This window comes from Scleropages formosus, chromosome 5 (genome assembly GCF_900964775.1).
Source record: "Scleropages formosus chromosome 5, fSclFor1.1, whole genome shotgun sequence".
NCBI lineage: Eukaryota > Metazoa > Chordata > Actinopteri > Osteoglossiformes > Osteoglossidae > Scleropages > Scleropages formosus.
The window spans coordinates 31,792,131-31,819,734 of NC_041810.1; the positions used below are offsets into that span (position 1 = coordinate 31,792,131).

The window sequence follows — 27,604 nt, forward strand, 5'->3', positions numbered from 1 at the left end:
CTCAGAGCTGCCAAACCGGGCTAGAAGTGATGGTTTTAAAGACTCGTCTGACCTCAGGCCATCAATACGTTGAGCCACTCAATATAATGATGTCATATGCTGAACCAATGGACTAGACATAAATAAGCTACCCTGTCAGAAGGAGGTAACTGCCATGATAGCAGTGAAAAATGCTGTTTTGAAAACATAGCTGTCCCAACTGGCCAAAAATGCCATTACAGGCCAGAAGTCACTTACCTTAAGTCATAACCGCGCTTAAAATATGAAACACATACAGTATTATGATTACATAAAAGGTATCTTTTTGTGTTTCTTCTCTCTATTATTATTATTATTATTATTATTATTATTATTATTAAGCCCTTTTTGAAATCCATTTGAAATAGAAAATCCTGCATGTATAAATATATTAAAATTATATAGAAGATTAATAAAAGAAATATTAAATGTAAAACTCTGCATTACTTGTTATGTATTTAAAAATATTGAAAAAAAAAGTCTTTAAATGAAACTAACCAAGAACAAGATCATACTGTAAATGTGCAGAGTGCATTGAGGTGTTGCTGAGGTTGGAGCAAACGGCTGTTCCGGTTTACTTGGTATTTAAGGGAAGTTTGGTTACTGGGGGCTCCATGTCTTCTGCTGTCAATAGGAGCCCACTCTCCATCCAGAGCAGGACAGATGGAGGATGTCTTTGTGTGCTGGCTACAAACCAGCCAACAGGAGGCGCTCTATGTCATGTCCCATGGTAACTTGACCCAGAGAGTCAAAGCAGGCAACTGTTCCAACCTTCAGGTCAGATAATAAATCAAATGGCCTGTTTTTCTCTTCACAACAGCAGACGGCAACCCGCTCAACCAGCACTCTATGAGCACAGTCCATATTTCAAACAAACTACTTCGGCACCTTCACACTTAGAGCAGATGACACTTAACATGCTCCTCAAACTTGAACAAATGTTTTCAATTTTAAACTGAACTTGAATTGTTTCTCCAATACAGGAAAAAGCAACATGTGATTACACCAGTATTAAAAAAGAAAAGTTTAAAACATTTCTACATAAGGGTGCTGCACTTTAAAAGAGAAATAAGATGTATGCAGGGTGTTTCTGCGAGTACAAATAATCTCAAAGGCTTCATATTCTTAATAAATGGAATTAAGCATCAAACTTTCTAACCGATTAAAACTATTTGAACTACGTTGAGCCATTAAATATTTTGAGTCAGTTAATAACAGGTTCTTCTTTTAAAACAAAGACCAGTTTACTCTAAACCAGGTTCTGAGAATTTATGCAGAAGATGCAATCTACAACGACTTTCTTTTTGTCCTGTGGTCACATCTGGATATGCAAACAAATAAAAGCGGATACAAATATATCAAATTACAGATTGCCATTAAGGCTATGCAGTAGATCATCACAGTAAGACCAAGTTCTCCTGTTCAGATAAAGTGCTGTCTCTCTGACCTACTTGCCTATGAAGTGTCCTTAACATTAATTTTACTGAGAGAAACAAAAGGGAATAGCCTATGTGGAGAACAAATCACTCCTAAATGATCAAATAAAGCCAGTGCACATATAGTGCTTTAGCGCAGTAAAAATGGAAAATGTTGTGATCAACACCCTTAGGCAGTAGATGATAAAGAGGCAAAGCTTTGGCATCATATTCCTCTTATAAGTACCTCATGGATTGGTGCTACAGTCTATATTGTCCCTCAAGACTAATATATATATTTCTGTTGCCTGAGACCGAATATGAGCTATGCCTGGATCATTTTCAAAACACATTCTCCACCAAACTGTCAATTATCCACGCTCCAGTTAGTTTTCATTTGGGATGCCATAATTTGTTCACATAGAGAAATATACGAGGAAAATGTAAGCAGCCTTATTACAGATATTGTTTTATCCCCAGATGAATTAAGTCCGTCGCTTTAGCCGGACATCTGGCAGCAGTAAGTCAGCTTGCACTTTAATTTGGCTCTGAAGTTACTTATTTCATTATTGATCAGGCATGATGCTGAATCAATGCTCATCTTGTTACCTGGGCCATTCCTGTGTAATACAGTGATAGCACGGCCCCAACCAGCTCATTCCCATTCTAAAGAGACTTCACCATGAAATCGATGATGGTTTGTTACTGATACAGCAGGAACCGTGGCCAAATGGAAGTGAAAGAGAAGTCTATAAAAGGTGCATAGGTACAGTCTGAAAGTTGCAAACATACACCACCTAACGCAACAAGTAAATAATAAATGTGAACCTTAGCAAAGAACTAAATGTAAATCAACTCATGTTTAATGAATGAGAATTTTAATAAAGTAATTTTAATAGGTAATAGAAACAAAACCAAGAATTGATACTAGACAAAACATTCCCCAGTTTTAAATGCTTACGGTAACATTTGGCGCAATGTCCTTGGTGGTGCCCATCCTCACATACCTCCATGCTGGCATCATGTCACGCCAACAATAGACCACTGTCACGTTTACTTGTTTACTGTTTGAACTGATTATTTATGATGATTTAACCTGTGCTAGTGTCCATTCTTCTGGCAGAAGAGACACAATGGGGGAAATTCAATATTCTGGAAATGCTGATGGCAAGAGTATATCACAAACATGCACAGTGCTTTCCAAAAGTATTCAAACCCTTGAGCAGTTCTCTCATTTTACTGAATTACGAATGGTACATTGAAGTTGGGCAGTGTTAGGTTTGTGTCACACATAGTAGTTTGAATTTAGGCTGTAAAACTTGGTTTCATTGTAATCAAAAAACCTTTTGGTACATCATAACTGGGCATTCTTTTGCTTTCTGGTACACTCCAGAGATGCTTCAAGATGTTTCTTTTTGAGAACTGGCTTCTTTTATGCCACCATACCAGGAAGCAAAGCTCGATATGGTTGACTGATTCACCTTTGCCCAACTCTCTACTACAATACTTGGTAGCTCCTTCAAAGTGATTATAGGCCTCTCTGTGGCTTTTCTCACAAGTCTCCTGGTTTGCACCCTGAGTCTTGAGAGACAACCATTTCTAAGCAGTGCCTCGGTGCCATGATACACTTTCCACTTCCCGATAATTGAGCCAGCAGTTCCCACCAGAATACTCGAACCCTTCAATATTATTTTTACCATTTTCACTTCTGTAGAATGCTCTTTGGTCTTCATTTTCATACGTTTCCTTCAGATTCCCAGCCTGACTAATGATCCTTTAATAGTGGGGTTTTTATCTGGAAAATGTGACAGTTACTTTAATGGCTCACAGGTAGAGGCCAACTGTAAGGCAACTGTGTCCTCATTATCATAGTTGTTTTTCATCTGTGTAAATGTGGAGCTTCCACAACACAGAGACTGAATACTTATCCAAATAGCATTTCTCAGTTTTTTTCCCCGAAAAATCTTTTCAAACATAAAAACGATATTGCCTTAAAATAATTCATTTTCAGTGTTTTGAAATAAAATATCACAGAGAACAGAATTTCAGTATATCATTCTTCACTGAGTAAAATTACAGAACTGGTCAAGGGTCTGAATACTTTTGCAAAGCACTGTAAATAAGGACGCAGAGCTGGAGTCAAGACATAAAATAAAACATATGACAGCCCCCTTCCCCTCCCCCAGAGGGGCTGTGGAGGACTGAACGGGAACTGTGGAGTGAATATGGTGGGGACAGTGGAGGGACTGTGTGAGGACTTTGGAGGGACTGTGTGGGGACTGTGGAGGGACTGTGTGGGGACTGTGGAGGTACTGTGGTGAGGAGGCCATCTGACACCGGGCGCCCTGACCTTCCCAATCAATTATTGCCCGCACCTCCAGGCAGTTCTACAATTTACCCACATATTCTCTCTTTATGGGCTCCTTTCTGGAGCTCAGCTTCCTATTTCATACCAAGTCTACCAAGTCAGGGGACGGCAACTCCTCAAAGAAATCCACCTGAACCTATGTGTGGAACATGGCCCAGCAGCTCTGCCCTCCTTTTTTTAGACCACTTGCAGGTTTCAAAAGTGTTTTGTAAAGAAAAAAAAAAAAAAAAAAACAGAAGCCTGCATTATTTTTCCGCTTCATTACATTTGGTTTATGTACTACAGTAAGATGAATATGAGACCCTATAAGTTATTAAAACATTTATGCTCACAACCACACAGCAGCTATATAATTTTGTGTTAATGGCAAACACAGTATCCAAAGCGAGCTGTGATTTAACTAATACCTTAATATAAGGTCAAAGCACCCTATAGAAACGACATGAAATGATTGATGATTTATTTCTGTTCATTAAATACAGGCTGCAGTTTTTTTCCTGTAAATTGGATATGTGGCGGTGTATTAATAACTGCAAAGGAACGCAGCACTTTTCATGTGCCTTAAAACGGCAGTGCGCACAAAGACATGTTCGGAAATCCTCACTTCTTCATTCATGCAAACACAGCTTTATCTATTTAATATGCACGGTTGGTTGGTATAGCGTAATTAAAATTATTTTATTCCAATTGTCCCAATAGTAAAATGAAACTTTAAATCTATTTTTAAGTAGATAGCGTTCTTAGTGCTTTTGCTTATGGCTCTGGGTACAATTAATTTAGAAGTTATTTCATTTATTGGATTAAGCCCCCCGCCGCTCCACGCACACCGCGAGATTTATCACCCTTTTTTATTTCACTTTTAATGGGAGTCGAAATGGATGGGGGCGCGCGCGTGCGCGAGCACGCGGCGACCCCGGAGGAGAGCATTTCGGAAGGCTGAGACCTCCACGTGCGTGGCCCTGCCTTTAATAAAAAAAAATAAAAATTAAAAAAAAAAACTTTTTGGGGCTTCGAATGTGTCACATAATATTCACATTTTGTGCCTCTTAAGTGGAAAATCTAGTGGAGTCCGCGTTCATTGCGGGCCCGCGCACTTTTTTTTGTTTTTTTTTCACCCCCCCCCATACATGCAATGTATAGTTATTCAATTACCCATTCAAGTTTTACTATTTGAGCAGGCAACGCTCGTGACACACGGAAATGGAAGTAGGAATAAAGTCCGGGGCTGTTCGCTTGCGTTCTGGAGGTTACCAGTTCGAATCCCGCCGCCTGTTGCAAAGTACTAGGATAATATTGTAATTGCGGTGTGCTGCGTATTGGGGTAAGACAACGCTGTCAGTTACATAAATAACGCTGCTATGATTACACAATATATTCACATGAAATGCTAAAAGTGCTGGAAACAAATGAGACTAGCAGTGTGTTGGCCAGATGAATGAGAACTGCTTTGCGAGAGCAGTTGTGAGGATGACTTTTGTGTCAGTCACCCCTCCCCCGTCCCCTTCGTGCCACGCTGCCACTAGGGCTCATACCTCCCCCCCCCCGCCCCTTTAAATGCCTTGTCACCGCAATTAACACATTCTGATCAGACAGCCTCCTCCGGAATCGATCCCACGTGTGATAAAGAATGGTGGAAAAGATCCAAAAAAATGTCACTCGAAGAGCCTCCGCTTGAAGCGCGTCGTGCCGCCGATCTCCGGCGCTCCGTTCCGTCAAAGCGCGGTGTGTGTGCCGTTGGGCCTGCTGTGTGTGTGTGTCGTGTGTCGATCAGCCCTGCGTGTTCGGGTGTTCATTTCACTGCGCCACATGTGCTCTTCTGCACATGAAACGGTAAAAATGTTCACATTACTGCAGCGATTGCGAAAGGCGCCTAATAATAGCAGCAGATAAAAGCGCATCACTCAACTCAAATACCTAAATATATATTTAAAAAAAAAAAAACACTTGCCACACATTAATTGATTAATGTAACTGAGGTTTGTTTCGCTCATAGTTTCTTGAAAAAAAAAATCCCGAAGCACACAGTTGAATTGAAGTTTGATTATTGCTACTCTGAATATTTTTGCTCCTGTGTTGCGTATGTGTAACATTAAAACCACAATCAGAATAATGTAACAGCATGTATTTAAAAAAAAAAAAAAAAAATATTACTGTGGAAAAATTATCCAGGATTGAGTTGATGGAGCGCTAATAACTGAGCACAGAAAGCCATTACACTGATTTTTTTTCAAGATAGATTTTCTATGTTATTTATAATTGCAGTAAATGATTCACATTTTACAGCTTTATAAAAATAAAGGTCTAGACGTCATTAATATTGTGGGAGGGCTGGTTGTGCGGGCGGAATATGGTGAGAAAGAGTGTTTTATGGCTGCGCCGGGTTCTCGCGCCTGTGTGAAAGTGTTAAGTTAGTGCAAGTGTGTTTGATTGGAGCAATAAATCAGACACGGACCCTGGGGCCCCGACAGGTCCCGGGGAGGAGACACGTGTGTGTCCGGGCTAGGAGCGCTGCCGGGCGGCCCGCGTTCTGCGCAAAACCCGCCGGAGGAGCTGCACCTTCGCAGCCCAGCACGCGCAGGGCGGAGGATGGGGAGGGGGGGCAAAAAAAAAAAAAAAAAAAAAAAAAAAGAAAAGAAAAAGCCTACTTGCAAAGAAGGAAACAATGCTTCTCATTCCACCCACTCTTCTTTTTAAAGTTATAACTTGTGTCTGTGATGTTTAACCTTTTTTTTTTTCTTCTTTTTCTATCACAGTACTGCACTTACCCCACACTGAGAAATAGTGTTTTTTTCAAACGGTGGTTTGTGTGTAAATGCTACATCTGTCTGTTCTTAGAGTGTGCGTCTCCGTGGTGCTGTGAAATACTGCTCGCCATCCTGCTCGCTAATTAATAACCCCATTAATAACCCCATTAATAACCCCATTATCCCGGGCCTGGTAACACCAGCGTCGGCAGTCAAAGTGTCAGGGCGCTGAGCGGAAACACCACACTTACACTGTTCTGCCACTATGGATATTAGGCATACACTGTACTGAATAAAAAAAAAAAAAAAAAAAAAAACATTGAATATATCGAATAATAATAACACTTATGAATTATTAATATTATGGCAGCTAATATTAAATTTAATCACAACGTTCGCAGAAGTTAGAAAAAAAAAAAAAAAAAAAAACTCTTTGTCCTGGGAAATCAGAACAGATTATTTTAAACTGAAATTAAACACTTGGGATTTCTTTCTTTCATAAGTACCAGAGAACACTTATTATGTGTTAAAAATAAAGTCCAGTCAATAATGTCCTTAAATATAGAGTTGTCTGGCAAACGATTATCTGACAGTGAATAGCATAAAGTGGGCTATAATACGATTGAGCTTGTTCTGTGCATATTTCCCTTATACTGATTCGGAGAATTTCAATTCAGAACGGCTTGTTTTCTTTTTATTTATTTATTTTTAAATGTATTTATTTAATCTGCGTTTCTTACATATCGCGGCTTTCATTAAATTAATCCAAGGGATATTTTTCAGGTCAATCGCCTTAATAAAAACGGTGTCTGGATTCATGGGAACAGATTGTTAGTAATATAAGAGTAATCTCGGTTTCGCAGTTCTCAAGTTTTTTTTTTTTCGTCGAAAATAACGGGAAAACTGCATTTTCTACAGTATGTTACTACTACCACTAGTAATAATAATAATAATAATAATAATAATAATAATAATGCGTTTCACGTTCACTAGAAGAAATGTGTTGTGCACAGTGGTATTTCTAACAAATATTATAAAAAGAAGTTTTTGCAAACTGCAGATGTAAAAAGTGCTCATGTTTTCTGTGTGTTCTCACTTGGTGGACCGTTGGCTCTTTCTTTCTTTCTTTCTTTCTTTCTTTATTTATTTATTTATTTATTTCCTTCTTTCCTTCCTTCCTTCCTTCCTCGGCGCCGTTACTCGGTGTCGCGCGGTGACCTGTCGCTCTTCGACGCCCCATAATTAATTAGCGAACGGATTCCGATGAGGCCGCGATTAGAGGAGTTGCTCGCACGTCACGAAACAGCGTGTTTGGGTCAATTAAGCAGTTTAACGTGTTGAATACGCCCTCTTTAATGCACCTAAAATAATACCTTGACTGGATATTACGCTCACAAAGTCTAATTCACACCTCCGAGCCGTGTAGTTCAAAAGAAGATACAAAAAAAAAAAAAAAAAAAGAAAGAAAGCGGGGGAAGAGAAGAGCAAGACATGTTCCTCTTGACTAAATCATTCAGTACTATTGAAACATTTATTATTTGTCTGGATGACCACAAACAGAGAATTAGCGCTGAATCGGGGCGAGGGGAGGGGAGGGGAGGGGGGGGGGGTTAGCGAACAAATAACAAATGAGATGAGTGGCGAGTCATAAAATGAGATTTGAAAGGCATTAAAATAAGGGAAAGCAGCGCCTTTATACTTATCCGGAGGAAATTCAGAAACAGTGCGCGAGCAGAGAGAGAGCGAGAGAGAGAGAGAGAGAGAGAGAGAAAGGGGGAGGAGGGGGAAGGAGGGCACGGGAGAGAGGATGAGGATGAGGATGAGGGAGGGAGAGGCGGACGAGTGAGACCCAGCGCCTTCATGGAGTCACACTCGAGAAATAGGAGGGGCTTGTGAAGCACTAGAAATGTCAATCAGACCTAAGAGTCCCCAATAATCTAAGGCAATCTGTAAGGACCTGACCTTAGTCCGTGCAGATCAATAGCGAGGAGAGGCAGGCGCGCGCCGTCGGATCCCGCACACCGGCTTTTTATGAAGAAACACACACTTCCCGCACAGTTCGCCCTAAAGTGGATACCGCGGGACGCAGCGATCGGCCGTCGCCCCCCTGCCTTCCTCCCGATCACAGAGGCGCTCTTCTGCCACCACCATGTCTTTCCCGCAGCTGGGATACCAGTACATCCGGCCGATATACGGGTCGGAGCGCGCGGCAGTGAGCAGCAGCCGGGCTGGGGCAGAGCTGAGCCCGTCCGGGGCGCTCTCCGGCGGCGCGCTCTCCGGGGGCGCGCTCTCCAGCGGCGCGCTCTCCAGCGTGCTCTCCACCATGTACGGATCGCCGTTCGCAGCCGCACAGGGATACGGAGCCTTCCTGCCCTACTCCAATGACATCTCCATTTTCAACCAGCTGGTAAGTCACAGAGCCGGTCCCCGCCACCGGCACGTCGGACGAACGACTAAAAAGTTGGGAGCATTTTGGGCGGAATGAAAAAGTTTGGACGGAAGTGTCTGCGGAGGTTCGGAACGACGCGCGGCTGAGTTGTTCCAGGCGGTCGGGGCAGTAACTTGGGGCAAATAACAAGAGTACTCGGGCGATGGTTTGCTTTAAAGCAGCCAGACGCGTAATTAAAATGAGAACTTGGTTAACTGTAATGAAGTGGCTAGTCGCATGTGGCTGGCGTGTCAGTAATTTAGCAGTTTAAATGAGCAAAATAAGTGGTCATAATAATAAACACGGCAATAATAATAGCGCATTTGGGAAGATCTCGGGTTTCTCGGATGCGTAATTTAGCCCGATGTCTTCTATGGAGTTTTGGAAAAGCTCTGGCCCAAAAAGTCTTTTCTTCTCTTTTCTTTTCTTTTCTTTTCTTAAGCGGGCCTCTAAATTCATAATGCGCGAGTTCCTCTCCCTGCCATTTTTTCATAACTTTTGCTCTTACTTTCGCTTTACTTGCATTTTTTTTTCCCCCCTCTTAAGATCTCTGACAGGTTGATGCGCCATCCTCGCTTAAGGACGGTGCGGACAGTGAAGTGCGGCTCGGGGCGATTTTTATTTGCTGCAGATCAATCAGTCGATTTAAATCTCGATAAGACTTTATGGATTCTGCCACGTGGATTTCGATGAATTAGTAAATGTGATCCGAACGCGTCCTTTTTTTTTACTCTTACGAACGTGAACTATAAATCTGTAACCCGCACTGTAAGTGAATCCACTCTTCTTGTCTTTTTAGGGAGCTCAGTACGAGTTGAAAGACAGTCCAGGGGTTCAACACCCTGGGTTCCCCCACCCTCACCCTGCTTTTTACCCCTACGGGCAGTATCAGTTTGGTGACCCGTCCAGACCCAAGAATGCCACCAGGGAGAGTACCAGCACGCTCAAGGCCTGGTTGAGTGAACACAGGAAAAACCCGTACCCCACCAAGGGCGAGAAGATCATGCTGGCCATCATCACCAAGATGACCCTGACTCAAGTGTCCACCTGGTTCGCCAACGCCAGGAGGAGGCTCAAGAAGGAGAACAAGATGACCTGGGCGCCCAGAAGCCGGACTGACGAAGAGGGCAACGTGTACAGCAGCGACCATGAGGGGGACGAGGGAGACAAGCGGGAAGACGACGAGGAGATCGACCTGGAAAACATCGACACGGAGAACATCGAGAACAAGGAGGACCTCGACGAGCAGGACGACCTGCACGCGGACATGAAACTGGACGCCAGGAGCGACTCGGAGATCTCGGACGGTTTCGAGGACTTACAAGGACCCGAGCAGAGATTCCTGAAAGCGGTGGTGAAGGAGGACAAGGACGTGCACAGGGACATGGTGGAGGAGCGCCTGCACCACCACCACCACCACCACCACCACCAGTTCGCGCTGAAAGCCACGGAGCCCAGCGGCGGGGAGCAGCTCAAGCTGAGCCGCGGGGTGCCGGCGGACAGCAGCGCAGCTCCGACCCAGAAGCCCAAGATCTGGTCCCTGGCAGAGACGGCTACGAGCCCGGACAACCCCAGGAAATCTCCGCTCGCGAACGGGACCCCCCACACACAAACCATCCTCGCGCCTCACAGACTCCTTTCGTGCCCCGTGGGGAAACTTCAGAACTGGACGAGCCGAGCCTTCTCGGCTCAGCAGCTCGCTTTGATCAACTCGAACCACTACCTGGGCCTCTCGAACCCGGCGCCGGCCAACGGCCTGGGGGTGTACGGCAGACACGTGGAGGACAGGAGTCGCAGCTCAGAGTCGCCCCTCACAGGTACTGCCCACCTACACTGAACTGATGCCCAGCCGGTCCGCTTGGCTCCGCACATTTACCCCCCTTTTTTTTTTTCTTTTTTTTTTTTTTTTCTTTTTTTAAACGCCCCTTTTACAGTCAGAACGCAACGCGCTATTTTCCACGTGGAACACGCGTGTCGTGTACATGTTCTCTATATGCGTCATGTGTGTTCGATCTGTGCGCGTGGATCACAGAGATGATGTTCGGAATTGGGTTCTGGGGGTTGGGTTTTGGAGGGGGGGGGGCGGGCAGAGAAGCCTACGAGGGAGTGCGACACTTAGCCATCTTTGCCACTGACTTCTGCTCAAGAAAATATGGAAGACGATAGAGGGTTATATGTTATTAATCATAAATCCAGCATTTCCGATTAGAAATCATTAAAACTGGGCAATTTCACGAGGCGATGCGCTTGTATCTCTTGCCTTCATCGGGCCTAAACCCTTTTTGCGTCTTCAAGTAAGGTCTCGAGAAGGAATGTAGAAGAGGCGTTTTGCTTGGAAATATTATAGATGCCCCTTAAATAATTTAGTGAGTTAATTATTAATATTATTATTATTCTTTCAGAAAGATGTAGTGCCTTGGAACCCGAGAAAAAGTTGTTAAAAACAGCCTTCCATCCAGTTCAAATACGGTAAGAGGCAATTGCTTAAATTTGCTTGGAAATATTTGTGTTACTTCACGTACTAAATAGCTGCGATGTGTTTTCACGCGACTTGTCAAGATAAATAACGCTTCACGTGCGTTAAATGAGGTGCTGCAGCAGCCTAAAGACTCTTTCAAATATTAAAAAAGACACGACTTTTAAACCGTCGGCGATGAACTGTTGAGGATTTTTTGAAAAGATACAAGATAGTTCTGCAGCATCGTTTGCATTTACATTTTTTTTTTCTTTGTCACTATATATATGCGATTATATATGTCTATATATGTGTGTATATACATTACACATACATGTAGTGTGTATATACACTACATTATATTTGTATATATGTAGTGACACAGATATATATTTACACACAAATATTATTTACATTTTGAAACTTTTTTCCCATATTTTCCAGGCCTCAGAACCAACTAGAAGCAACAATGGTTTTGTCCGCACTCTCTTCCTAATAGGCCGTCTGTTCTATTTTTATTTTTAATTTAATGTTATTTTGAATATTTTTAAGGAATGTAAAATAAGAATACTACACCTCTATATACTTAAGCATGTTATGTGTACAACTGCTAATGTAATATTGTATGAAACTGTGTTTCTGTGAGTTCTTTTCTTTTTTTGTAAGTTCCGTGAGGATTTGATGTTAAAATGTTTTGTATATACAGTAAAGAAAATGTACATACTTGTGACCGAAATTGTACAAGAAAGTATATATTTTGGCTAATAAATGAACTGTTGGAACTTTAACAAATCGCATGGCTGAAATAGTTTACATTATTTGGAAAGGATTTGGTGGAAAGGGCTTGAAAGGATCCCTTTATTATTTAGAGAGTGAAACCTTTGATATGGGGAGATGCGACGGGGTGTGAATTATCTCAGACCTATAATTACATGTTCTTAGAAATAGAGATTATTTTCTTGTCGAAATCGCCTCCTCTCTGGAATGTGCAGATTCATCTAAAATAACGCATTTAAATATGTATTTAAGATATGTATTTAAACGACGTCACTTACGGAACTGAGTGCAACGCAGTTCTAAGGTATTGTTTAAACCACATAATACACTAGGCAATATTTCATGTTTATCCACCCAGAAGAATCAACTTTTCACAGAATCAGAATGGAGTAAACAGAGAGCAAAGACCAGAAATTCCACTCAGTATTTGCGATTTTGCTGTTTAAATATTTACAATTACTTCCAGTAATTAATTCAGCAGAATTCGCCATATGCCTTCAGTGCATTGTGAAATAATTTATTTATGTTTGTTTTTTTTTTTTTTGTTTTTTTTTTCCTTCTTCTTCATCTTCGTTTGCGTTTTAGCAGCTTTGTTGAGGGTGATGGGAGTGTTGGCAAAGTTGGAGCTAGAGCGCCCTCTTCAGGCCGAAGGAGGAATGTTCGTCGTGCGCACCGTAGAGCGACGCCTAAGTGCCCCTCTGGGAAATTTTCGTGCAAATTATATACGAGCTGTATTATTTGACCTATATACACACTGAATGTATGTATTACACAAGTAAATTCTAGAGCATTTCTTATTATGCTAACGATGTGGAACTGTTAATATTATACGTTTATTTAGACTTCTAAGCATAAACGATTACAAATGGTTCCACTTTGCTGCGCACACGTCCTGGAAACACACACAGGGCTAATGCTGAGTGTGTGCTGAGTGTGTGCTGAGTCTCGCTTTCGGTGTGTGTGCTCTTGTGAGCGAGCTGGGACGAATCTATTATAAGTTTCCTCGTTTTGTTTCAGTTGATACTGGTATTATAGGTTTAAAAGGTATGAAAATGTATATGTTTATATCATAGCTCCTATAAACCTGGGAGGAAAAATTGTGGGGCAGTTTGATAAAAAATTAACTAAACTGTTTCACAATTCACAGAACATTATTATTATTATTATTATTATTATTATTATTATTATTATTATTATCTGTAGCAGTAGTTGTTTTATTAGTATGCATGCTTAATAAGTAATTGCATCTTTTAAAGTCAAAGGAAACGTTTTAAAAGAAACTGTGGTAAAATTAAAATATAGAACTACACAAAACACCGTTAGGATTATGTATATGCGTTTATGGAATGCATAAAATATATTCATATGAACGAAATATATAAAGCAAGATCAAAACAAAAGGAACAAGTCTGTTGAAATCAATCCCGTGCGATATCTTCATTCGAAAAATGTTTCCGATTTTGTTATTATTATTATTATTATTTTTGTAAGGCAATTATTGCAGAAATGAAACTGTAAAAAAATGCTCCCTGGATCCATGAATTGTCATTAATGGATTAAATGATATGATACCAGAGTGTAATTAGACATTCCAAGAAGAAGAAGAAGAGGAAGAAGAAGAGCTCCATAAGCAAGCGAAAGGCCGGGTCAGTGGTGTGTGTGTGTGTGTGTGTGTGTGTGTGTGTGTGTGTGTGTGTGTGTGTGTGTGTGTGTGTCGGCCCTCTGCGCTCTTCCTGTCGAATCAATTACCTTCCCGCGGAACCTCCGTCCCACCGAGCGCTTATTATGCATATTCATAAATCACCGCGTCCGTCACTGACACTGATTGATGTCATCATCCTGCCGCTTCGCGAACGCGCTCGGCGGGCGCGCTCCCGCACGCGCGCACCCGGCCGTGTGACCTGCACGTCTTGTCGCGGTGCCACACGCGAGCGCGACGACGGCAGCATTTTCTCAAACTGAAAGAAAATATTAGACACCTCCCCCCACTCCCCCTTTTTTTAAGGACGAGTTTGTGCGCTTTCCGGGATTTATGAGAGCCTCTTTCCATAAATATCAAATTTCTCCCATGATGGACAACAGACAAAGTTAAAGGTGATGACGTCAGCACCGCAAACATTTCACATGGGCCTAAAATTCACTAAATGGACCAGATATTGTGTCCTTCCCTATTTGGACACCACCTGTAAATTTGCATTATTTCAAACAATATTTGAAACATTGTATCTATAACATCTGCTGTCAATAGCAAACAACCCAAAACTGCAAGGAAGTCTGGCAGAGAATATATATGTACATATACACACAATACATATAATACACGTATAATAATACACATTATATATATTTTGTGCTTTCTTTCTTATTTATTGTGCGTTCTTATTTGCTTGTAATGCGGGAAAACAAGAAAAAAGTAAATACAGGCCGGTGAATGTGTGTGTGTGTGTGTGTGTGTGTCACTGACATGCGTGCAACTCTCTGCCCATGATTAGTATTCTAGTGAAATGGTGTGGGGGCCTAGCGCTGGAGTCGGGTGCACCGGCTTCCGTCTGATCATTGCATAAAATGAGTGATTAAAACGGCTGACTGGAAACAAAGTAATCAGGGAGGCTCGTATGGCCATACGTGTCCGACAGGCGTGTTTTACTATGCAGCAAATGGGAGACATTAACCAACACGCAGCTCGGAGCTACACGCAGGCCGTTTCCAGCGGGCCGTCGGGTGTCATTCATTTATTCCCACGCTAAGTGGCTGTCCTTGTGGCTAATGAGCAATAATCAACACTGACTCGCTTTTATTTTTTTGCTCGGAGCAATGTTAAACACCCCACCATCACCACACACACACACACACACACACACACACACACACACACACACACACATAGACACACATGCAAACCCAGTCACGCATTTAAAGTAGAAACTAGATTTTTAATGCCAGTAGTCATCTGTGACTTATTCACCTAAGCATCACTTTTCCCTCGCCCACACACACACACACACACACACACACACACACACACACACACACACACACACACAAACTGCCTTCCTCAGTGTTATCAGTCACATACCCCAAGGGTCTCAGCGAGCAACTGGTGTGTGAGCCTGTGTAGCTGTTTGGTGTTTTCTTCCCAAGTAGATGACAATACCATGTACACATATGAAAATATAATACAGTTAATTTAAAAAAAAAAAAAAACAAAAAAAATAACAAAAAAACACTTTTAACTGACCAACTTAATTTCTCTGGACATACACACATGAACAAGGCCTCATATGCGGTGTGCAAGTCTAAATCTGGCCGGACATTAAATATTTCCAAAACATAATGTGAGTCTTAAGGTCCTGAGGATAATTTACTAACGCTATAAATACCAAGATCTTGAGGTTGTACTGGATTCTTAAAACATTTTTATTAAACCACATGCAATATTCTTCAAGTATTTTTTTTTCTCCATGTAACTGTCGACATTATGCCAATGACCACAAATTTCTATTATTATTATTATTATTATTATTATTATTGATACTACATTATATTTCTTCACTTCTTTGGAAGGTCACTCCTATTTACATGGTCTAGAAGGGTTTTATTTTGTCAGTGGCTTTTGTCAGGATTGGGAAGCGTGATATTCATTCCTCGGAAAAGAAAAAGGAACCGGTATGCAGCAGGCTTCATTGGACCCAGGTACGAAAATGCAGGTACAGAAAGTCAAAGTGGGAGTCTCACATCCTACCATAGTACCCTGGAGCATGGTATTTACCCTGAACTTATTTTAAAGCATTACCCATCTGTGCAAACAGGGGCAACTGGTAATGTATTGCTTAGAGCTGCTGCCTTTTAACCCAAAGGTTGCAGGTTCAAATCCCACCTTTAGCTATAATATCCTTGAAGAAGGCAGTTACCCGAAATTGCTCTGGTAAAATCACCTGGCTGTATAAATGGTTAAGTAACTTTACATTGTGCTACTTTGGAGAAAACTCTTAGATAAATGACTGAATGAAAAAGTTTACATTCACTGCCTGTGGACTCAGAAGTTGCAGGTTTGAATCCCACCACCAGCTGTAGTACCCCTGAGCAAAGAACACACCCTGAACTGATATGGTAAAAGTTACCCTGCTTCGTAAATGTGTTGCTTGAGATCGAAAAGTCTCCGGGAAGTGAGGACCATTGTTGCCCGGTGTTTATTTGTGGCAGCTGGGCGGACAGGCTGACAAAGGGCTGGGGGGGGGGGCTGGCTTCCAGAGGGAAGGAGTACACCCATTTCACACTTATTGCTGAAGGAGGTTCGAGAAGGGGCTGCTCACCCAGTGTCAGAATGGCAACAAGTGGGTGAGGGGGGAGTGAGCGCTGGGGGTTGGGGGGGGCTTCCAAGACGACACTTTTTATAGCCTCCTCAGATTTATTTTGAAGAAGTTAGAGGGCAATTATGGAAATGGCCTCTTTGAAGCTGGTTGCAGTTTTGTTTATTTTCATCGCTGCACAAAGGAGAGTGTCTCACAGTGGTTTTCTTGCCTCTCTGTCTCACTGTGCTCTTCGTCACATTTTTGTCTCATTCACGCATACTGCGAGTGCCTGTTTAATCACAGGTGGGATAGATGCTTTCAGTGAGTCCAGGGCTCAGGCTGCCATCGCTGAAGCGGGTTCAGTGGCCCTTGGTAGAATCGCACCATGCTATATGGCTGGGTGAGTTTCACGGGAGGACATCAGCTTGAGTCTCAGCCCTTTCGTCTCACCAGTCAGCATCGGGACACCTGAAACAAGAAAAATACTGATCAATACAGGCTTGGCTGTGTGTTAATCATCAAGAAGTGCAGAATTTGGACAGCTGGTGAGAACTAACATGACATCATTTGGTCCCATGTGCAAGACAGAGATGGAGAATTCTGGGTAATGCAAGTGCAGGGCCTTTCTGCGATTGGTAAGGAAAGTTGTGAGCCTATAGGGGAGGGGGTGCAACTTGGATGGGACCCCTGTGCATCGCAGGGCAGCTACACAAGTCCATGTACACATAACAGATGATTTACAGTGAGCAGTTCCTCTGAAACATGTATCTTTGGATTGTGAGAGGAAACCAGAGCACCTGGAGGAAACCCTCACAAACAGGGGAGGAACATGCAGGCTTCACAAAGACTGAGCTGGAGTTGAACCTACTCCCAAACAGCCTCGGTAATGAGGTGGCAGTGTTACCTGCTACAGCACCAGGAAACCCGTTTTTGAAAGATTTCTCTGCCTGGACAAGAACCGAATGTGGACTTTGTCTCACAACAGCTGGGCGGCATGAGACCAGAGCTGCCGTGAGGTCTTCTTAGTTATAGTTTGACTTGTGCTGCAGTAATTTCTCAGCCTCCATCAGCCCTTATGTACTGATTTCCTCTGTTAGGTCAGTGAGCATGTCCCCGTTTGGACTGTCCATCCCATGTCCACTTGTCCACTGAGCGTCAACACATTCACATTGTTTTCATTGATTTCGTATGTCTTTACTCTTCTGTTTTGTTATTCGCATTAAAGTTTGAACTAATGCAGGAACACTGAGTATTATTTCCGTGTGTGTTTTGTTTGCGAGCACTTGTTAAGGGTCCAGTACGTACGGTAATAGCTTAAAAAAAAGATTAATGGACACACTTACGCAGTCGTACAGCATTACAGAGTAATTAATGAAGGGAAAATACCTTGTTATGTTGTGTTAGGGTAACTAATGCTAACTATTGAAGTAACTGCCCATTTAAATGGAATGTGGTGATATTTTAACATAAATGGGTGTAAATTTTGCAGCTCCAGAACAAATGCAAATTTTTACCTCTATACCTAATGGTAATTACACGTTCACCTTACGAAGGGTTTTCAACAATGAGTTATTGTCATAAGGCAGGGCAAGATCATATTCTTTGAACTGCACTTATGAGCATGATTCCCAGAATTATTTTGGACTGCGTGCATCGAGCCTTGCGTCCTCGCTGGGTCGCGTTGGCCCTCCGCTCCGATACTGCACGAGGGTTCGGGGACAGAAGCGCACGCTCCAGCCGTGCTTTGCAGGGCTCTGGAATGACATCACTGGGAAACAGAACTGGTATTATTAAACGGGTTTCTCCCGTTCCCCCCGTACTGTCCTGTTGGCACGTGCTGAATAATTCTCAGAGTTTGATCTGCAGATAGGATCACCACATTGGCGGGCAGTTTGGCTGGCAGACAAACTCAGCCTGATCCTTCAGAAAGCCATCGTGCAGCAGCCCTGTGAATTTCTCATGAATTAATGAAGTCCACCGTTGACTGACGAGAGACCACAACAGATGCTCAAGTGACATGAATAATTGTGTTTATTTTAACTTTTGGAGGCAAACATCTACTGACTGTCAGTCATACTTCAACTTTGATCTTTGTACCAGGGGCATTTGGTTTGTCTGCTTTACTAAGAGTAACCATCTGTGAAAGTTACTCCATGCATACATTCAAAGTGAATAAAGCATCGTGTTGCTTTAATGTCTTAATTTTGTATGATATGAAAGCATTAAAAAGAAATCCTTTTTGTGCATTTAACACAAATATCATGCCACTGTGAGGGACATGTTGTCCAGAATTTATGTGAAACTCTTTTCTCCCTCTGAAGTTCTGAGCAGCATAAAAAACAACTATATATACAGTATATAAGAAGTGTTCATTACTAATTCCTTTGCATCGTCCATAAATTTCATCCCCATCATGAAGGCAAATGTTGATTTTTATTGTACAGTCCTGCAGTGGTTCACTAAAAGTTCAAAACTGTTTCATAAATTCCAACTGTAATATAGTGGTAGTAGGTGTACATTTACATTTATTTGTTTAGCAGATGCTTTTCTCCAAAGTGACGTACATCTCATAGAAAATACAATGTGTGCATTACATTAGGAGAAAGAGATGCAGATTCGTGATTCTTAAGTATAGTTTGTTACTTTCCACCATATGAACCTGTGTTCATCACACAAGTACATACACACACCCAGCCACCCATCATCTGAAACTGCTTGTCCTATATGGGGTCGCAGGGAACTGGAGCCTAGCCTGGCAACACAGGGTGAAGGGCTGGAGGGGGGAGGGGACACACCCAGGACGGGACGCTAGTCCATCGCAAGGCACCCCAAGCAGGACTTGAACCCCAGACCAACCGGAGAACAGGACCCAGTCCAACCCGCTGCACCACAGCACCCCCATCACACAAGTACCTCTATAAAACTTTATCTTAATATCAATGATTCCTGATCACCTTCCTAGTATTTTTTTTTGTTTTTTTTTTTTAAGATTCATATAAGCATTTACGTTATATGACAGGAGTAGCTATGTAAAGGTTGATTCGGGCATGATCTTAGAGTTATAGTTCATGAACATTTATACATACATGAACTTAAGAGATCATGGGCGAAATGAGTCTGGAAGAGATGAGTTTTAAAACCCTAAAATATGTGTGTGTACGTATGTGTGTGTGTTAGCCAGGTAGAAAAATTGTAAAGACGGAATCTTGCCTATTGACTCCGCCGTCCTGCGGGTGACTGTGGGTTGCTGCTGTGCAGTGATTTAGACTACACTTGGTCAAAGAGGTCAGCCTGATCATCACACAGTGGAATCTAAATGGGGCTTTATGGGAAAAAGGGCGAAAGTGTCTTACCCTCTCCTGAAAGGAAGATCATGGGAAGAGTTTAACCAGGACTCGCTGGGGATGGCGTGCTTCCTCAACTGAGACAACTGGATGAGGCTGGTGAGTTCTGTTGTGCTGGCAGCTGGTGATTGCTCCTCTTCACATGGGACACCCCGCTGATTATTATTCAGCACCCCCCAATTGTGTCTCCTTTACTCATATGTCACTTCCTCCAGTGCACTGTCTCACGTATTTAGGAAAGAGGATCTTGTGTGAATGTGCAAGATTGTTGAAAGCAGAGTGTGAGCCTGGGGAACAGGTCCCCCCTTGTCCCATCGCCAACCCCACGGCACCATGGGAAACAAGGAGTCCCACATAACCTAACAGGTACATTAACCAAGAGCCTACAGTGCAGTTGTAGTTATTAAACAGAGAATCCTGGTTGTAAAAAAAAATCCCCAGGGGGGTTTTCTCCTTTCTCGTGGAGCCCTGGAATATTTGTTGTGAGTAGATAAAATATACAGCAACTGGCCTTTAACCCTTACCCCCCCGGTGAACGTCATGGTTCACTTTTACATACACAGCTGAAGACCTTTTCGGAAATTATAATACAAACAAGTGATAAGATGAAAGGTCAGGGAGTTAAATCAGCAACGAAAACGGCGAAACCCACCAGCACTGAAAGTTTCCAACGATCTCAAAGCCTTCTGTGCTCATGACAGGTAAAGCAGTAAAGAATGTTTTTGGAGGGAAAACACTCTTATTAAACTATTGTAGTTTTTAATATTTATACTATGAATATTGAAATGTTCATATTTAATAATTAATGTGTTCAAGGAAAAACTTGGGAAGAACAATTAAAATTACAAGAAGGAAAATGTATTAGTAAGGAAGCAAGACATAAGAGACACTTGTTCAACCAGTTCCTGTACTGTATGAGGGTTACCAGCTCATTTTGCGAGTGTGTGGACACCTTACAGAACGATTTAGCACATTCTTTCTGGCCTTTGGAAACAATCTCTGTTTGTGAATGAGTCAGAGGAACTAATTTACATTTATTTATTTAGCAGACACTTTTTTCCAAAGTGACTTCTAATGAATCTATGTAGTGTTATCAGCCCACACACCTTATTCACCATGGTGACTTACACTGCTAGATACACTACTTACACTGGGTCACTCATCCATACAACAGTGGAACACACACACACTCTCTCTGTCACTCACACACTATGGGAGAACCAGAACAGCATGTCTTTGGACTGTGGGAGGAAACCAGAGCACCCACAGGAAACCCACACAGACACGGGGAAAATATGCAAATTCCACACACACTGAGCATGGTTTGTACCCATGTCCTCTCGCACCACACAGGTGCTGTGAGACAGCAGTGCTACATATTGTGCCGCTGTGCCACCGACAATTTGAGAAGAATATAAAGAGTTGTAAAGGATTGTTCTCCACCCCACATCTCCGTCCTTCAGCAAGCGCCGAGCCATAGCACCGGATACAAAGACCCGGCTGGTGTGCAGCTGGCATCCCTCTGGTCACAGTCTCCCCGCAACCCCCTCCCTCCTGATGGGCAGCGTCCGGTGAGAAGGAAGACGGCGCAGCAGTTAGGATGAACGGGGAGGTGGAGGAATCACGCTCCAGCGGGAGACCTTCATGGCTCTGTCCACAGGAGACCATCTGTCAGTGATGGACAGGTGTTTCTCCAAGGCTCCCCATTCACTCCCAACTCCCGTCATGTCCCCAGTTTGCTGTTCCACTGACATGCCTCACCCTCTCTCCACTGTAGCTAGGGGCAGATGTAAAACCCATTACACTGGTGTACTAGACCCCCAGCTACCCCTTTGCAGTCATTTCCTGCCCAAAAAAGAAACTTCCAGAAATAGACGGGCGGCTCCAATTCTCCGAAACACCACCGTCAGAGTGTCTGGGAGAGACGCAGAATCCAGGGTTCATTCACTTCTCCAGAGGGCTCCTCCCTTTTGTAAAACCGACCACTTGTGAAAGTAAAGCCACAAAGAGACCCCTGAGGACAGGGATACGAAACAGGAGACAAGTGAGAACCTTCAACGTGTAACTCGTACGTAATGGTACAACAGTGTAAAAATGTATAAATGAGCCATCTCCTGCCTTCATAGTCAATTATACGTTATACTGAGTGTATACACACACACACACACACGCACGCGTGACATGCAACGTAGAGTCGCCAGTTCACCTGAAACAAATGTTTTTAGACTGTGGGAGGAAACCAAAGCACTCCAAGGAGAACATGCGGACTGCACGGACTGAGTCGGGTTCGAACCTATATCAGGAGGAGGAGAAGGAAGAGGAGGTGGAGAAGTTATTGAGCACTCTATGAAAACACCAAAGGGTTGAATTTGTTAGAAATATCAACTTACAGTGTGAATTTACTGTTGTTTTTGTTTTTTTAATAGCTTCACACAGCTCATGCCTCACCGCTTCTGGGCTGAGGGCTCAATCTCCATTCGCTCTGTGTTGAGTTTGCATGTTCTCCACATGCTGACGTGGGTTTCCTCCAACAGTCTAAAGAAATGCGTTTCAGGTGAATTGGTGATTTTGAATTACTCTTCATCTGTACGGATCAGACAGATCTGGACAACTGTGACTCTGCTTTGGACTGATAATTAATGGATGATTATGATATAACAAATATCCATCCATCCATCCATCCATCCATCCATCCATCCATCCATCCATCCATCCAACCAATTTCCACAACCGCTTGTCCGTAACAAGGTCATAATGACCCGGAAGACTATCCTGGAAGCACTGGACACAAGCCTTGGGGGGGGGGACACCTTGTACGGGACGCCAGTCCATTGCAGGGTAACAAATAAACATACCAAAAAAAGTCAACTGAAACAAAGAGGGTCAAAAAGGTCAAATCACGGTTGGACAACACCTCCACTTGGGCGAAACAAACCCAGACCGATAAACCCCGACTCTGCGGTGCTCCCATTTGTTGGAAGGACTGTGCGGTTCTTTCCAGTCTGCAAATGGTCCTGCCCTCTCTGTCACAACGAGAAAAACATATTCAAATATCTGCTCCTGATTAGCATGCTAAATACAGCGTTATGTCAGAGCAAACCAGAGAAACCACGCGGTAACGTGCTCGTGGGCTCCCAGTGAATCTGATAAGACCACTTAAGAGCACCAAGGCACAACCAGATGACAGCAAATATATGGTTTCCCACTACATTACCAACAGAGACGAAAGCATTGAGTTTACTGCGGCATAAAAGAGGAGCAGACAGTGTTCTGCCTTGAAACAAGCTGGATATTATCATTACCCCATGAATTACATCTCTGTAACTTTTAAACAAGGGAGTAAATATGATTACGATGGTTTTTCGGCTGAACCCTCGCCGCTGTTTTCTTTGAGGGAAGCCTTGGAAAAAATGAAAAGCGGCTCTCATAAATGGGCTTTTCCCCTCTCCGAGACAAACAACGCTGGAATCGCTAACTCGGAGCACATTTGTCTGAGGATCCTGGTTTAATTACGGTTTTCGTGACCTTCCTGGGACAGGCAGGCAGGAAAAAAAAAAAAAAAAAAAAACGATCGCAAAAAACAAACAAAGAAAGAAGCCACAGACATTTAATTCTGCAAGTTTAACAGGCACGTTTATTCTGAGTTATTTACACACCTTATAATGTTACACAGTCTTGTCAGAAGTGAGGTATGTCGGCTCAGCAATTCGGCCCTGTGTCTTGAACCTGCAGTATAAACCATTACAATTTTGCTGGGACGTTACGGTGTGAGTCTTGTGTAGCGGGACCTCCGCACCTTCGTGTTTCGAAATTCAAGAACCAGTCATCTTCACGACTCTAAAAATTCTGGAGATGGCTCAAAAGATCTAAATTATTGTTTACCATAGTCTCAAAACTACCATAACTTTTATTTATTTAGCAGTCGCTTTTCTCCGCAATGACTTCCAACGAACTCTTATGTAGTGTCAGCCCACACACCTTATTCACTGTGGTGACTTACACTGCTAGATACACTACTTACAACGGGTCACTCATCCATACATCAGTGGAACACACTCTCTCTGTCACTCACACACTACGGGTGAACCTGAACAGCATTTCTTTGGAGTGTGGGAGGAAACCAGAGCACCCGGAGGAAACCGACGCAGACACGGGGAGAACGTGCAAACTCCACGCAGGCCGAGGGGGGATCGAACCCACATCCTCTCGCACCACCCAGGCGCTGTGAGAATGTAACTCACTCAAAGTGAGAATAAACGGCACAGTATGGTTACACATGAACAGCCTCACATGAGCAAAACATGGCAAAGTGTATGGGTTTCCATCCTTATTTGATGTGTCTTCCGAAAACATGATCCATGAAAAAGGTTGCATAAAAATTAAGCACTGGAGCAGACACCGCAGGCTGCCTGAATACACACACGCCCTGGGTAATATATATTTATGACTCCAGCCGGGTTTGAGGCTTGCCATATTAGCGCTGAGACCAAGGCCCGTATCCACATTTCAGAGTGGTTGGGAGCAAGGCATTTTCCGCATCTCGGTCCAGGCTCAGGTCAGATTTATTGCGCTACTCATACGGGAAGTCACATGTACCACGATCCAGCCTCAGAGCCACAGAGGGGACCCTCTGAACAAGAACCTTAGCCGAACCTTTCGCAAACTCCCAAAGGCATTGTGAAGACATGCACACCTCTTCTTCTGCCAACAATTTCATTTAATGGATATATTGTAGGCTGCCCCGGATTATGAACGAGTTCCGTTCCTCAGTCTGTCTTTAAGTCAAATTTGTACGTAAGTCAGAAAAGTTAAGAACGGAACATATCTAATGTAAGTTAGTCAAATGTTAGTGTTAGTATCTTGTATAATAATAATAATAGTAATAATAATAATAATAAGAAGAAGAAGAAGAAAAAGAAGAAAAAGAAGAAGAAAAGTAACTACAATATTCATAATAGACAGAGAGAAAGACAGAGAGAGATCTGGACAGAGCCTTTTTCATCCTCCATTATTTTTGCTTTTTCCTTTAAAATTATCCCAATCGTTGATCACCGTAGCCCATCGCTTTTCCAGTGTCCGCTGGTGTTTTACCTTTTTCCGACCGCTTTATTATTTCCACTTTAGTTTTAATCGTGATCGCTTTCCTTTTCTTTGATGCATCGCCATCACTCGCATCACATTCATGCTTCAGTGCCATGGTTACGAGGTTTTAAAAAAAAAAAAAATTAAAGCCAAATACAGGAACACGTGAGACACTGTTAAGAGCAACGCGGTCCAACTGAAAAGAGCAAAGTCTTTGTCCTACCTTGCGATCACGAGCCAACGAACCACTGGACGTGCAATGTTTTGATGCGGGTCGCAAAGTAGAACCCGTTTGTTATTACGAATCATTATATGTAACTCAAATTTTTAATATAATAGGCTTTACGGAGTGGTGGTTCGGGGACTGCCTGTACCGTACTGTATATACTGGGGTAACACCACATGAACATCCCTGCTCACATTTACTGGACTGTACGACTTACGGCTATTCCGTTTGCATCTTCTCCAAAGGGAGAGCGAAAGTACTTTCAACAACATCTCATGGTTGCACAAATTGTAATATCAGCTATTATGAGAATAAAAACAACAACGTAAAATGAATCTGCACTTTGTAGCCTGAAAATGATGTGCAAATGTTGGCAGCGGAGCAGGTGTTTGAGTTTGAGTGGGTTGAGCTCCCACCTTGTAATCGACGGCCTCGGTTTGAACCCCCCCCATCTTGCTGTAGTAGCCTCAAGCAAGGTACTTACAGTACAAATTATCCTACCGGTCAAGCAATTGTAAGTCACTTTAGAGAAAAGCAGCAGGGCAATTACTGGAAAATAATAAAGAAGGAAAACGCCCTTACGTGCCGCAGCAATATGCAGTGGATATGGAACCGATGAATTTCTTAATTATAAGGAATTACGGAATTAGAATTACAGAAATTCATTGTAACACAAACACACTGGTCTGCACCAACAAGCAAGTCGCAGAAACATCACGAGTGTTCAGAAACACCTAAGCAATACATGCAGTGCTGAAGCCTCAGTAATAAGGCCACAATAACGACAAAACTATATCAGTAATAAATGCTGTTTCTATCTGATGATTTGCTTTTTATTAGATGTAAACAGCCACTTACTGCTTCATTATCGCACAGCAGTCCTTTCCTCAAATGACTCATGTAGTGGAACGTGATTTTTAAATATATAAATAAATACATAAAAATAAACAAATTAACAAAATAATAATAATAATAATAATAATAATAATAATAATAATAATACCTTTTTCATCTTCCATATCCCCCCCACCAAAGCCCCACAAACTTTGGTGTATTTAAGGTGTGACCATGAGCAAGATAACTGTGGCTTGTTGCCGTGCTTTGATACCCTGTTCTCGTTTCCCTTTAATGCTTTGGGCTTTTACACTGCTGAGGCATGGTAAATTATACACACGCTGCTCTTTAAAGAGCCGTCCCTGGTGGTTTTGGTCCGGTATTAAGAGGAAATACTGTCCAGTTTAATCACCGTGCAGTCAGACTGTTGTAAATTGCCAGCGGATCACGGCAAATACCCAGACAGGGCGACTTGACTCTCGAGGAGTGTTGAGGACTTACAGGGACCAGCTCTCATGCTGGAATCTCTTTTTTTAAATTTCTCCATACTTTGACCAGTGTGAGTTCCAGCAGAGATCATGGGAAGGACCTTCCCATGTATGACTAAAATGTTTTGTCACAAGTTACGCAAGAGCTGAAATTTTTTCAGGAGCAGTGTGGCCACTGGACCTGTTCTTTACACGCACGTTTCTTCTCACCCAGAATTGTTCCCTCAACGCTAGCAAAAGAAGGTCACGCAAACACACACAAGCAATAATCCCACAAATACTTTCTCGATCGTACGCGCACACCGTGTTATTCGGTTCCAGCAAATTCAACCGAAAGCCATTCGAATTGCAATAAAGAACGCTTTATTTTGCTTCGCTGCACTGCGGCTTCTTGTTCCCCACTTGACCGCAAGAAGATCAGCTTACCCCAAACCCACTGAAGGTCTGCCATGGAGGCTGGAGATAATTTGCTGAAATGCTCCTTAGATATTCCTGCTTCTCTTAACTCAGAAATTCAATTTTTGGACACTTTTATTACAGCGTCAGTCAGGGATGAAAAAAAAAAAAAAAGAGGTCTGACAATCAGGAGGACACATCTGATCTGATTACAGCAGCCAGTTAGTTTAGCCAATATGTTGTCCATTATATGGTTCTGCCGGGGACATGCAGAGTGAAAATAGGGGAAACATGAGACAAAGAAAAGGCAGTTAGACACGGACCGGGGCAGTCGGGGGCAACATCTTAAAAATGATCAACATGTGTAGCTGGGCTTTGAGGAGACCATGGAAACACAGGGCCCGTGAGACAGCTTTAAAGACATTACAGACGTGGTGATCCTCAGCTTAGGACAACTGCTGCATCAGCTGGTTTGCTGCAGCACCATCGCAGGGGGCTGCCCAGGGTCACCGAGGGCCATCGGGTCATTACCCACGGCAGACACCCTTAGTCATCAACAAAATGAAATGCAGCGTTGAATGGCAGAAAGGCAGGCGCTAAAGTGGCTAAACATATGTTCAGCGTGAAAAGACTCATAGATTGAGATGATGCAACACGCTTTATATAGGGTTTTAGAATTTATATACTGTAGGGCTTCCATGCAGACTTGGAGTTTTGCAGACTTAACCATCACTCAG

General features: G+C 42.7%; 1 protein-coding gene across 1 annotated transcript; it reads left to right on the top strand.

Annotated features, from left to right (window-relative positions):
* Nucleotides 1–8,383: 8,383 nt before the first annotated feature.
* LOC108932952 (iroquois-class homeodomain protein irx-3-like) lies at nucleotides 8,384–11,998 on the top strand. Its single transcript, XM_018749677.2, has 4 exons — nucleotides 8,384–8,952; nucleotides 9,773–10,790; nucleotides 11,376–11,442; nucleotides 11,873–11,998. Exons 1-4 carry the CDS (start codon nucleotides 8,695–8,697, stop codon nucleotides 11,922–11,924), a joined length of 1,395 nt encoding a protein of 464 aa, XP_018605193.2. The 5' UTR covers nucleotides 8,384–8,694; the 3' UTR covers nucleotides 11,925–11,998.
* Nucleotides 11,999–27,604: the final 15,606 nt, after the last annotated feature.

Bases quoted from the DNA above. Each gene is read 5' to 3' on its own strand.
- LOC108932952 (XM_018749677.2), top strand. From the start codon at position 8,695: ATGTCTTTCCCGCAGCTGGGATACCAGTACATCCGGCCGATATACGGG. The intron at 8,953-9,772 runs GTAAGTCACAGA...TTGTCTTTTTAG, and splicing joins TCTCCATTTTCAACCAGCTG to GGAGCTCAGTACGAGTTGAA. The intron at 10,791-11,375 runs GTACTGCCCACC...TTATTCTTTCAG, and splicing joins CTCAGAGTCGCCCCTCACAG to AAAGATGTAGTGCCTTGGAA.